Source organism: Harpia harpyja, chromosome 16 (genome assembly GCF_026419915.1).
Source record: "Harpia harpyja isolate bHarHar1 chromosome 16, bHarHar1 primary haplotype, whole genome shotgun sequence".
NCBI classification, from domain to species: Eukaryota; Metazoa; Chordata; class Aves; order Accipitriformes; family Accipitridae; genus Harpia; species Harpia harpyja.
The window spans coordinates 27267432-27280640 of record NC_068955.1 but is presented as its reverse complement, the minus strand read 5'-3'; the positions used below and the strand labels follow the sequence as shown (position 1 = coordinate 27280640).

General features: G+C 36.7%; 1 protein-coding gene across 3 annotated transcripts in view; it reads left to right on the top strand.

Annotated features, from left to right (window-relative positions):
- ANO3 (anoctamin 3) overlaps window positions 1–12282 on the top strand; it is a 216190-nt gene extending 203908 nt beyond the window's left edge. For all 3 annotated transcript variants that reach the window (XM_052811451.1, XM_052811450.1, XM_052811452.1), the window contains 6 exons: window positions 697–842; window positions 950–1102; window positions 1787–1934; window positions 3825–3905; window positions 4789–4894; window positions 5675–12282. In XM_052811451.1, the coding sequence (XP_052667411.1) occupies window positions 697–842; window positions 950–1102; window positions 1787–1934; window positions 3825–3905; window positions 4789–4894; window positions 5675–5857 (817 nt within the window). In that variant the 3' untranslated portion in view covers window positions 5858–12282. The remainder of the gene's footprint in view (window positions 1–696; window positions 843–949; window positions 1103–1786; window positions 1935–3824; window positions 3906–4788; window positions 4895–5674) is intronic.
- The last annotated feature ends 927 nt before the right edge of the window (window positions 12283–13209 follow it).

The window sequence follows — 13209 nt, the reverse complement described above, 5'->3', positions numbered from 1 at the left end:
CTTTAATTGCCACCTGTATCAGTACTGGATAATATTTTTCATTTGCATAACACTTTAATTTTTGAGACTATTACCTACTTAATATTTATAACTACTTTGTGAAAAGACCTCTGCACAGCTTTATGAAAAATAGTCTTAAATATATGCAGCTTCAGCAACACCTTTTTAGACACTTTTTCCTGCTTCAAGAAAAAACTATTCAGTAGAGCATGTAGATTTTTAGGTTTGTTCAAAAATAGATGTATTCTACTATTCAATATATTCTGGTATCATAGAGTTCTTACTGAGCTCCACTTACTTGGTTTGTCTTTTACAGGATTAAAAGTAAAGCATTATTTACTTTTTTAATGCTCTTGCTATGCGTGACTTTTCTTCCTGTTCTTTTTTTTTATTTAGGTATGCAGGTAAAACCTACCAAAAAAGTCTATGCAAGCAAATTTCATATTCTGAAAAGCTTATTTGTACAATGCCTAACATGCTACATTAAAGACATAATTAAAATCGTAATGCAGAATTTTGAGAACTTTTGGAAGTTCTTTGAATTGTATCTTATATGATATTGTAAATATTTTCAGAAAATATCTGAGTAAACATTCAGGTGTTATTCAAAATAGGCCCACTTACTTCAAAACAATACCAGCAAGTATTGTAGATTACTGAGCAAGTACAGTCAATAATGCTCTGTTTATCTAATAGTTTGTTACAGAATTGGTGGTCACGACGCAAAATGAAGAGAGGAGGGCAATTAATGGAGCATAAAATTTCTCTACCTCAGTGGGAAAAAGATTGGAATCTGCAGCCTATGAATCTCCATGGTTTAATGGACGAATATTTAGAGATGGGTGAGCAAATTTAGGGAGGTGTCAGTTTTCTTAAGAAACTGGAACTATGTTGCACGTTAAAACATCTTTTGCATTTCCAATTTCTAACCATAGAAATGCCTGTCTAGTTTTACAGTTTGGCTTTACAACCATCTTCGTTGCTGCCTTCCCACTGGCACCTCTCCTGGCATTGCTTAACAATATCATAGAAATAAGGTTAGATGCGTACAAGTTTGTCACTCAGTGGCGAAGACCTATGCCTGCAAGAGCAACTGATATAGGTGAGAGAACCTAATGACTGTCACTGTCAAGTGCCATCTCTTTGTGTTTCCTTCTTTAATGCAGCTTAACCCTTGAAATATTTCATGCGTCAAGAGTGAAATTGATAATGTAACCTGCAGATCCTAATGACAACTCTCCTGTTAAGCAATAAAAGGCTACTCAGTTGCTTAGCTAAGAGGACTCCTCAAATTTGCTTTCCATTTCCAAAAAGGGATCATAATAGTTGCAATTTTGAAAACAGGCTAAATAGTATTTTAGGCTTCTGATTTGTGGAACTCTAGGACTAAAATGCTATCCAAAATGAATTGAATTTAGAAATTAAATACAAGGACTAAATTCCCTTTTGGTTTAAAACTACATTCAATAAAAATAAGAAATCTCTTTCCAAAATCTTCAATTTGGCCTTTATAACCAAAGATTATGGTTATACCTTTGTTGCTTAGCTATTTCTTCTCAGCAGAGTGTGCCCTACTGTAAGACTTCATTCAGGTGGAGCCAGCGGGAGCAGGGATTGTGGGGACATGGCTTAATCTCGACTAGCTTTTCTGACTGAATAATTCTTTCTCACTAAGAAAGGAAAACTGTATGACTAATAATGACTGCAGTATCACTAGTATGACTTTATATGACTTAATATGACTGTAAAAAATTAATGACTTCGTTGTCATTTCTCTTGTTTCTAGGTATCTGGTATGGGATTCTGGAAGGAATTGGAGTTCTGGCTGTCATCACCAATGCCTTTGTTATTGCCATTACTTCCGATTACATTCCACGTTTTGTCTATGCATACAAATACGGTCCCTGTACAGATCAAGGGTACAGACAAGAAAAGTAATTAAGATATTCTTCACATATATATATATTTACACACACACACACACGTATATTTCAGTGGAAGCAAACTTTTGGTGCTGTCTTTCTGTGTTAACATACTTAACATATATCAGTAACGTTTTACCTTTTACAACTGTGCAAACCTTCACAGATGTTAAGTGCAAGTAACTCGGCCATTCCAGAGAGTTTGCAGACTAACTCCACAGTTACATATGTGGAAAGTCATGTCTTCCCTTCTGAATGCAAACAACAAAGTTCAATATACATGGCAGTAGTTTTCAGGCTTTCTCTAGATAAGCTTTTCTTCTTTTCTGCAATAGTTCTGGACTGTCTTCTCCCACTACGCTCCCCCACACACATATATGCTCCCAAACCCTCTTTTATCCTAAGCCTCATTCACCCTCAAACTTCCCTGCCTGTTTCTTTTCAGAAATGCTTGCAGCCAAGCTCCAGCAAGGTTGGCCTTGACACTATTTAGCCTAAATCCATCTATAGTGTATCTTAGCTTCCAGCAAGGTCTCTTGCCTATCTTTGCACCACCAGGCCTGCACTTCTCTCCAGGCACTTACTGTTGTCTCTGAACTGTGGGTCCACCGTGCTCTGTCTGCATTTCCCTCTGTCTGCATTTCCCACTGTCTTTCATGACCTTTTACATGATCTAAACAGATCACAGTACTCATGGGCATCCTCTCTTTCATTTGGAGACCAGTGCCCTACAGGTGGTTTTAGGGGCTGGTTTTGGAGGGTTTTTTTGGTTTTCTTTTTAATATGGGAATCAGGGTTACCTCAAGAAAAGGAAGCATCGCTTTCCTAATACTATAGCACGTCTCACAAGCACAATTTATCTTCTTTATTGCACAGGAGGAAGGATAAGAGTGAAAGCATCAAGGCTTGTCCAGCAAGCCAGTACCGCTGCATTCACAGAATGTACCTCAGCTCAAACTACAGGGGTCTGTCCTTCCTTCCCTCATTGCTCCATCTCTAGTGATTCAAAATAGAGATTTACTTTTCCTATGCTGTCATAGGAAAAGAGAATTTAAGGGCAAAAAGAACAAGGCAGGATAGGATGAAAAGAGACAATAGCAGAAAAACATTAGTGCTTAATGTGCACTACCCATTTAATAGAGAACTATGTAGTTCTATTTCTTCTTTTGCCAGTAGTGATTTGAGGTGTCACAGCAAACCTGAAGGTTCAGGCGGTATAATAGGATCCCTGATGCATCTCTTTTTAAATGTTCTTTGCCTTTCAGAAGGCCCTTTGTTAAATTACAGGACAGATTTCCAAGAAGATGGGATGGCTTACATGTCCGTGGTTTTCCAGGAACACACAAAAATTTCACTCCTACAGTCATAATTCAATGTATTTATGTGATTTCTGTCATTAACACTAATAAATTGTTGCCTTTAAGATCGCTGTTTGGTATATATGCACTGTTCATTTTACTGTTGGTGAAAATTCTTCTTTGATTCAACTTGTAAAACCTGACATTTTTTGGAATATGCTGCGTGACTGGTGGCAGATTCTGCAAGGATGTTAAGTTATCCTCCTCTCTGCCTCTCTAGCCATCTTTCTAAGTAATTTTAAGAGACAGTGAAGAACACTAGCAACGTTTTTTGGTTTATATCTGCTGGTAGATAAGAAGTGAAACCAGAAAACGTGCTGAAAATAGATTTTTAAACAGTGTTATCCCTGGAACGGATGTTATTTGTTTCTTTCCAATAAAACTTTGCTTCTCTGCTTAAAATTTTAGAATTGCTTTTGTCCTGATAAGCAAATAAAATAGTACGCTTACAATATGTGATAGCAGAATAGGTTTACATACAGGATCTATGCTATATAACCACTTTATGAAGAAAGTCCTGACCCTATGTCTTGTCTTTTTTCAGATGCTTAAAAGGCTATGTCAACAGCAGTTTATCAGTATTTGATTTGAGTGAACTTGGGATGGGATACTCAGGATACTGCCGGTATGTTTCGATGCTCTCCCTTCTTGTAATACAGGCATAGATGTTAGTACAGACATTAAATTGAAAGTCAGTGCTTAAATTACTGACAGAATAGTTTATTTTTTACCTGTAAAAACATTGGAGCTCAAGTTTGTTCAACATGGAAGTCTCAGGTGGAAACACTGTGTGGTAGGATGCAATACTAACACATTGGAAACCTGTGTTCTGAGTTTTTCCAGGACTCTTGCAAGCCCTGTCTTTCATGCCTCTATTAATTATTTCATTTCGAAGTTTCCCCAGCTACCAAGAAGGGTAAAAATTCTCATTTCAGTTTTGTTAAGCATTCTGAGGTCTATTAATTAAAATACACATTAAAATTTTTGTTGTGGTTCTAACCCAGGTCAAGATCTCAAACAGTTACACAGGATGAATACAAGAAATTCAGCATAACAATTACATACAACATTGCATGAGTGCACTCCTCCTGGTTTCAGATTTAGTTTTACAGTGAGAGTTAGCTTGAATTGACTAAGAAGTTACAGAATCGTGTTACATTTATGCAAACTTTGTCTAGAGAATCTCAAAGGCTTTATAAGCAAGGACAAGAACCAATTCAGAGTCAGCACACTTGAACTTAACACTCCAAGGTGTCAGCTTTGTAACAACAAAAGAAATGGTTTACTCTGGATTTTTGGAAACAGAAAGTGCCATCTTATAAGCAGCCCTATTTAATTGCCTGTATTGTGGACTATATTCTTCTCCTTTTCTGTTTAATTCCTCTTGAACTATGCTTTCACTTGAGTTTCTCTCCTTTTAGCCACATCTGGGATAAACTAGAGAACTCTTCACCGTGCTCAGGTTTTTGAGCACAGGCTAACTCACAGGGTTTTTCTTTGCTTTACAGGTATAGAGATTACAGAGCCCCACCATGGAGTTCAACTCCATATGAATTCACTTTGCAGTTCTGGCATGTCCTGGCAGCGCGGCTGGCCTTCATCATAGTATTTGAGGTTAGTCATGGAAAGGAACAATTCCTTTCTATCTCTTTAAAGTCTGAGTTGATTTTTTACAGTAGTCCCATAAATAAATAGTCAGTATTATCAACTGCTTGTTCATTACAGTCAAGAGAGAGGGGTGAAAAAAAAAAAAATTGCCCTCCCAAACCGTTGTCAATCAGCTGCTTTAAACTGAATTGACTGAGCAGGCACAGATTTTAGAGTCCCTCCAAAATCGTATTTCCTTAACAGTTGTCTGATACATCTTGTTCGTTCCCAAACAAATCTTTCATGTTTTATTGAAAAAGAAGAAATGCAACTTATGTGTACATTAAGCACAGTTATTACAAGTTAAAATCTGTGTCAGGAAAATTATACATGATTCTAGCCTAATATAAAAGTAGAAATATGTGTATTAACTTTGACGAACATATCATATACTGTCCAGGAACCTGGTTATTTATTTTGATTACAAGCTCTTAACAAAGACTGCTTGTAGGTAGTGTTGCTATTGTTATTCAGACTAGCATATCCTGCAGTCACATCTTCCGTTAGGTCACTAGCTATACCCTTAGTTTTACTTTTCAAAAGACTTCAGTATTTTCACGTTTCTGATAGACCACTCATTTACTCCCCTATGTGTGTGTGTATATATAAAAAAGCAAAGGGGTTGCTTTTCAGTCATGAATTGAATCTCAGTTCCAGTTTTGCCACAGACTTTTAGGCCCTAAAATGTGGTCCTAGAAATTAATATTTATGCATCTTTGAAGCAACTATTTTTGTTCTTCTTTTCAGCACCTTGTTTTTGGAATAAAGTCTTTCATTGCCTACCTGATTCCAGACATGCCCAAAGACTTGTGCGACAGAATGAGGAGAGAGAAATACTTAGTCCAGGAAATGATGTATGAGGCTGAACTGGAGCATTTGCAGAGAGAAAGGAAAAAGAATGGGAAACAGTATCACCATGAATGGCCTTAGTCACTACCATGCTGCAACAAAAACGCTGTTTGGAAATTGAAGAGTGCAGTTACAAAATGAAGTCAGAGTCTGGCATCGGTGTGTGAGATTCGCAGTGTATATATGTTCTTGCTGGGCAGTACAGTTGCAGGCTTTGGTGGGAACTGGAAAATAGATGCTTCCAATGAAGAAAATGAAAAGCCTTACCTGTAACTGGTCTGTGGTGAGCACCAAGGAGAATTGGCACTCAGGAATGTGCAGACAGATTAAAAATTTGGACACTCTGGATTAAAAAAAGGCAATGAATTGTCATGCTGTTCATGAAGATACTAACAGCATAATGAAAATAAAAAATTACCTGTGAACTTATACAGTGAGGGCATGACTAAAACCAGCTTACATGATATCCACTACTTCTACAGCTTCTGATTGCTCAGCTCCATCTGTAATGCCTCTGAAAAGAGAAATTGTTGCCTTTGTGGCCATAACTTGATATAAATGATCTTTCAGGCTTACTGTTTTGTCAGGTTTGTCCTAGTCTCTTGTTGAGATTGTGGATGTGGTTCTACCCTAAAAAAGGGGGTCTATGGCTGCTTAATATATACTATGCAGTTTAAGATTTGCACATCAGTGTCATTAATTTATCCTTCTAGTTGAAAACCAAAAATTCTAAATTCAAAGAGAAAACAGCAGCACTAAGAGAACGCATCACATTGCCCACAGCTATATTTGCAGCCCGTTGCAGCTATATTTGAAAATGACACGGCTGTTGAGTTGTCTTTCCACTTTTGTGTGCAGAAAGGCCACCTCCACATACTTGCAGGATGGAAGAACTGTCATTTTCATGCTCCGATGTAGCATGCAGATGTCTAAATGTGTTACTGTTCCCTTTGACCTGTCTGGGCAATGATTCCATGACTTCACAGAATGCTAACTTGAAATACTCTTATACAGTGACTTCATCCTGAATATACAATTAACTCTTTATAGTATGCAAGCTTATGCAGATATATATCAGACATACAGTATAACATTGTGACTTGCTTGTTCAGGGAAGGAGAAGCAGAGCACTTTATAACAATGCTCTTCTTACTGTAATAGTAAATGTTCCAGTAATGTGCACTTCTTTTATTGGCCTAAATAAGTCAAAGCATGGGAGTTAGATACAGGCAGATATGTATACAGATTGTATATAAATGCATACACACACAGTGGTTACTTTTAGATTTTTTATTATTATTTGTATGCCTTCATACAGTTTGGGGGGGCTTTTTGGATAAAATCACTATAAAAGGTAGATGTTCATATAAAGAATCAGATTTCAGTTTTTATGTGCATACAGCAGTGTTGCTTTGGTTATAGTCACGTTTTGGTGATGAAATTGTCTCTAACAATTGTTTCTAACATTTCATAAAGTAGGAAAAGGTAAGCACTTAATTTAAACAATTTAAACAAGTGTGCAGGGTTCACTTGCAGAGAAGGGAGTGGAGAAACAGTTACAATCATTGTGTTTCTCTTGTACAATTCTAAGTAATGCTTCTCTATATTGGATAAGAAAAATCTAAAAAGTGAAGAGTCAACAAAGCACAGTACCTATAAAGGCTGCAAATTTAAACATTATTTTTAGGGATAAAGCTGCAGCAAAATCACTGCTGACAGATATGAAAAGACCTGAATTATTACTACTTACAATACCCTATTGAACCAAAAGGTGCGGTTCCAGTATTCACTTGCGTGTATTAGCAAATAATTTTATTTTATTATGCCATATAAAATTAATTTTAAGAGTCAAGACCCCATCAAAGTGGATGAGTATGATCTATTGTATCCAGGGGCCCTAGCATCAGACCTGAAGTTCTTTAGTCGTTTCACCATATTCATGAGATTTCTTGGTTAATTCCAGCTCTCTGTGACCAGGCAAGGCAACTATAGGACTATCTACAGTATTGCACAAAGGAGGAAAGAAATTGGAAGGTATGGTCTAATCAGATATATTACCCCTTAGTTCTGTCATAAAGGGCTGTTGGAACTCAGCTTCCCATATTTTGGAAAGGCTGTTTTGTCCCTTCATATGCTGGGTTGTGCATTAAGTTCTTAAGGGAGTCCTTACCAGAAATAATTAATGCGCTCTCCTCAGCGCTTATAGAATCACACAGTTTGATTTAATTTATTGTGACTCTGCTTCATTCTGTGGAATATCAAGCATTGTTTGACAGCATTAACCATGTGTCATAGCTTCTGTTTCTGTGCCACATAGTGATAGTACTTCAGTTCTTCAGAAGGTCACAGATGAGCTCTCTGTTTAATGTTTTCTCTAAAAACATTAAAAAATGCCTTGGCTGGCCCAAGGTGTAAAGATACAGGATAAAATCAGGCAAAAATCAGAAATATTGATTGATTATTTTATACTTTCCTGTTTCTGCTGTGGATATTAGCAGGTGTCAATACATACTTAGGCAAATTCCAATTGGACTTAAAAAACACATAGGAAAGAAAACCTTTTTGTATTTGAGATTTAAATATATATATATTATTAATGATTTTCAACACTGGTGTATAGGAGTATATCAAAGGCAAGTATGTAGATCTGACATTGTGCATTTTATGCACTGGAAAAGCACAAGACGTTTTGGAGAAACACTGTGTGTGTTCCTTTATTTTTGGAGGATATCAACAATGTCTAAAGGTTTTGCCACTATCTAGCTATTTGCTTAAGCTGAGAAAACTTTTCGCTAGACTTCGTTTAGTATGCCGTTTGCATTGACTGCACGTTATTTTACTGAAGTATAAGGCACAGAGTGTCCTCAGGAATAATGTATTATGTGAATGGTGAATGATCTTTTCATATTCTAAATATTGTCTTTCCAAACAAATGACCAGTATGAATAGACTGTGCATGCAAGCTGCGTTTGTGAAATCTGACAAAGCTTTAGAACTTCAATTTGTGCAAAAATGCTTTAGATCATTGCAGATCTAATCTATGACAATTTTGCTCTATGCATGCGCCCTTAGAGAGACTGCATGAGCAACTAGATATTTTTAAATACAAAGGATTAGTCCAAAATGTCTTAATTATTCCTAACCAAATTCCATGTCTTGATTCAGACAAAAGCAATTTCCATTTCAGAAATAGCAAAAAGTCCGCATACATTATACACATCTCATTTCTAATGACTTTTCATTCTGAATTTGTGCCTAATGTGTGAGACCTGAATTCTGGTGACTAAAAAAGAAAAAAAGAGTTCTGCTTCATTAGCCATCCTAATGAGAGGTTCCTTCCTAGAGCTCAAAGCCTGCCTCCATATAGAGGGATGCATTAAGAGCTCAGTATTCACAACTGAGCGCTAACAGGGTTGCCTGATGATTGAGCCCAGGCTCTCTGTTACGCTGTAATTCAGTTTCCTTACCGGAAAGACAGCACAGTGATCGGGCATTTGGAAACAAGGCAAACCACATGATATCTATTTTTTTATCCTTTTTTCCCTATCCCTTTTTGTTAAAGGATTTATAGAGAAAATTTAAGTGAACACTGAAGTTAATATTGATGGTGATGAGGGTAAAATTTCTATAGTGATGGTGGACAATAAGTGGGTTTTCATTAGATGTTTTTTGGAAGTACGTATCTTCATTACTACAAAACACACATCAGCTGTTTCTATGCCCTTTTCCAACAGCAACTTGTCTTAAATTGTGTTCTGAGGATCAGTTAGGCTCAATTGTGTCCTGTGGAAAGCTCAAAAGCAAAATGTCTGGAGGGCCTAGTGAAAATAGGTTAGTAGGTACATATCTTAATGCATAAATTCATAAAGCCCCTGAGGTTTCCTTCATAAAAAGTTCTGCAGAAGGAAAAATATCTTGGGAAACATAGCTTTAGGGTGAGTGTTAATATGGGGAAAGGCAAGAACTTTGGTAATATTTTATTCTTAATGTGCTATTAAGATGATCAGTCTAATCTAAGTAGTGCACATCTGCTGTTTCCTTGCTGCGGCTTCTTCCACTGCAGACTCCAAATGGGAGTGCTGCCAGAGAGAATTTCTGGAGCTGTGGGATCCAGTGGCATTCACCTGCAAAGTCCTACGTGGCATCATAGGACACATTAATCTTTTGCATTATGTCACAGTTCAATCAGGGGCAAATTAGTACATACATATCTTGAAGCATCATATCATTTTGATTAACTGAAAGTCATCTGTGTCCATAAATTGAAAAGAAATGGTTCGTACATAGTTAACTTACAAGTGTCACAACTTTTAATTAAAATTATTATAAACGCTGGGCAATGGCCATATCAATAAAACTCATTTGATACAAACAGCTAAATGTGAAGGCAATAAAGTTAATGGAAAATCAATCAATCACATTTTCTATCAAGTGTTACATAGGAGAAAAGAGACAGAGATAAAAATAGTGGTGTCAACAGTCACTTACAAAGCAGCAGTACTTCCAGAAGCATTTTTTTTTTAATTCTCATAAACTACTGATGTTGCTTATTTCGGGGTAAAGGTTGAAACAAATGTACAGCCAACCTTTCATAATAATGTTTATTTGGTGTTAAGGCTGACTCTAGAATTCAAACAGAATTCCACATTTAGACAGACTTGTTATTTTGTTAGTTCCAATGCATACTTTGTGTGACTGAAATGCATACAGTGACACTTTTTGAAAGTGTTTAAGTGCATTGCAAACCTAAATTCCTGTGGTGGAAAATTTAGCAGCTTGAAAAGATCCCTAAGTCTTTTCATACTCAACCTCATGCTCGCAAAGCCCATGTTCTACCGGGGCCAAATGCACCGAGCCAGCATGTGGAGGCTGCAAATGAGCAGAGGAAGCAGGGGCTTCCTCTTCACTTCAGCAAGTTTTTCTCCAGAACTCTGACAGGTTCTGCAAAACAAGGATTTGAAGCCGGAGCATGGTGACAGCCCTCCTGCTCCTTTTCTTTTTCTCCTCTGGCTCATTCTTTACTTATCCTCAGTGTTTTATTAAATGATGCCTTCTTGCTGACAGTCCAGTTTCCAGGGCAGTTCTGTAACTGCAGAACTTTTTACAGGCTCTTTTTGGATGTCCCTAACTGAGCAGCCAAAGCAGAAAGTGCACAAATACTAGTTTGTCTGGTGCTTTTTACAAGTTGGTATGCGTTGGACGGAGCGGTGTGAGGAAGCACAGGGTGCATCTACGTGTGCCGTTAGGCCACCCGTTTCTGGATCTGTCCTTTCAGCCATGTTCCCAAGCACTACGTTTTGCACTCCTTATGTCCCTCCCTACACGCACACATGCATCCTAAATACCCTACACAATCCTAGCGTTCTTGAATTTATATAATAGACTCGTATTGACAATTTTTCTCTCATTGACATTGCAACCACATTTACCAGAAATTTGTATTGGCGTGATTTTGGCATAATCACGATAGCACAATGTCGCCACAGCAGCACAAAGTTCTAACGGCACAACCAGGAACTGCAGAGAAATCGCTATTCCACGTTATACAGGAACTTTTAAGATCCAGGACTGGGATTTAGTCTTGAAATGTTAATGCTGTATTCCCTCTTCGCTGCACTGGAAATTACCTTGTGTTAGTTCTGTTGGCTTATTCTAACTTTTTGCCATAACCTCTGTAATGTTATATGTTCTCCGCAGTTTTCATTCTTATTGCCGTGAGCTAGTTGTTAGGATCCTACTGAGTGAGAAATTAGGATTAAACCCAATGCAGTCTAAAGCTAATGAGATTCTAAACACTGAGAACACAACGATTTTTCTGTTAATAATGAAAAAAAATTCAGATCACCTTTTTATTTTGTGTTCTAGTTCAATGACTCAGAGTTTTGTATTAAAAATCTTCCGAACTGTTGGCTCTAATTTTTACCTAGAGTAGTATCACTGAAATTTCAGTTCTTTGAAATAATCTCATGTAAAATCTAACTGAATAACATAGTTCAGTCATTTTTTACTCTGATAGTCCTGGCTAACTTGCAATATCATGATCGTAAGAGATTTCTTAAAATGTGTATATATTTGAAATTTATGTAATATTTAAATACAACTTGGTTTCTAAGTAAGGAATAAGAATAAAATTTCAACTATTTTTTCTATTCATAAATCCACGCTTTGTAAGTAGTATTTAAAATAAGATTACAGTACCACAGAGTGTTTCAGAGAAATTGACTTTTATGCACTACAAGCTAGAAATTCCTCTGGCATGTCAGCTTTCGGTTTCTTTTGTGTTTTAAGATTACTTTTACAAGCGGATACGTACCCCAGAACTAAAAAAATTCACTGAGGAAAAAGTTGTTGATCTGATTAACTATTGTAAGACACTTTTGGCATAAATTTGTCTTTGAGATGCTGTTTACTTTATCAAGGTTTACATGTACAAATGCAACTACTTACTGTATCATACACATTTGAATATTGCATTTTTTCAGTAATAAACTTGGATATCTTTGAAAGAGGCTCTGAGCTTCATTATTCCAAATATTCAAAGTTAATTAAAAAAAAAAATTTGTACACTTGGAAAGTGAGTGCTCATGAGCCTTCAAACCATAGTATTGTAAGGAAGTAATTTAAGGGTTAAACTTGGCTCAGACACTTTTAACTTTTAACAATTAAATACTCACTCACTGTGGTCTCAAGGCACATCTAGACTCACTTTTCAAATTTTCAATCATTTACAGTCTATTGCTTTCACTAGTGAGTAACAATTTCTTAAATTTAAGGTCTTGGTTTAGAATTTACATGTTCCTAGTTTCTTAATCTCATTTTTTCAAATCAAGTGCACAGGCTAGCTCTTTTCTAGAAGGATCAATGGCTCAGGATGTAAATGAAACAAGAAGATAAGATGATAACTGTAAATGACACTGTCCTCAAATTTAATCAGAATGGTAATTCTTCTGAATTCCAGGTTTGCTAGGCCACATCCTTAAATCTTGGTGGAAGACTGAATAATGAACTACTGATTAACCGTTTTAGCCATCATACGAAAGTCCACGTGTTGGACTTAGTAAAACCTTGTGGAATGCCAGGCTCCTTTACAAATACAGAAAACACTTGGGCTCGATGAGCAGCTTTAGCTGAAACAAAACTAGTCCAGAACTATGAAGTTAAAGAGAAATTCTTCAGGATATTTCTCTAAAGGCATTTTGAGAGAATGCAATTCTAGCCAACGTAACTCACTTTTTTGGACACTGAACGGACAAATTCAGATTCTCTTTTGTGGCAAAGGACTTGGAAGGATACTACGTCTGTAGCAAATCCAACGTAAAGGTGTTGCTAAACTTGTGAAAAAATACTGAAAAATGCAAACTATGCATCTTGCAGCATGCAGAGCATAAGAATACTGCAAAAGTAAGCGTCTCAAGAAGTATTCAGAGCAGACT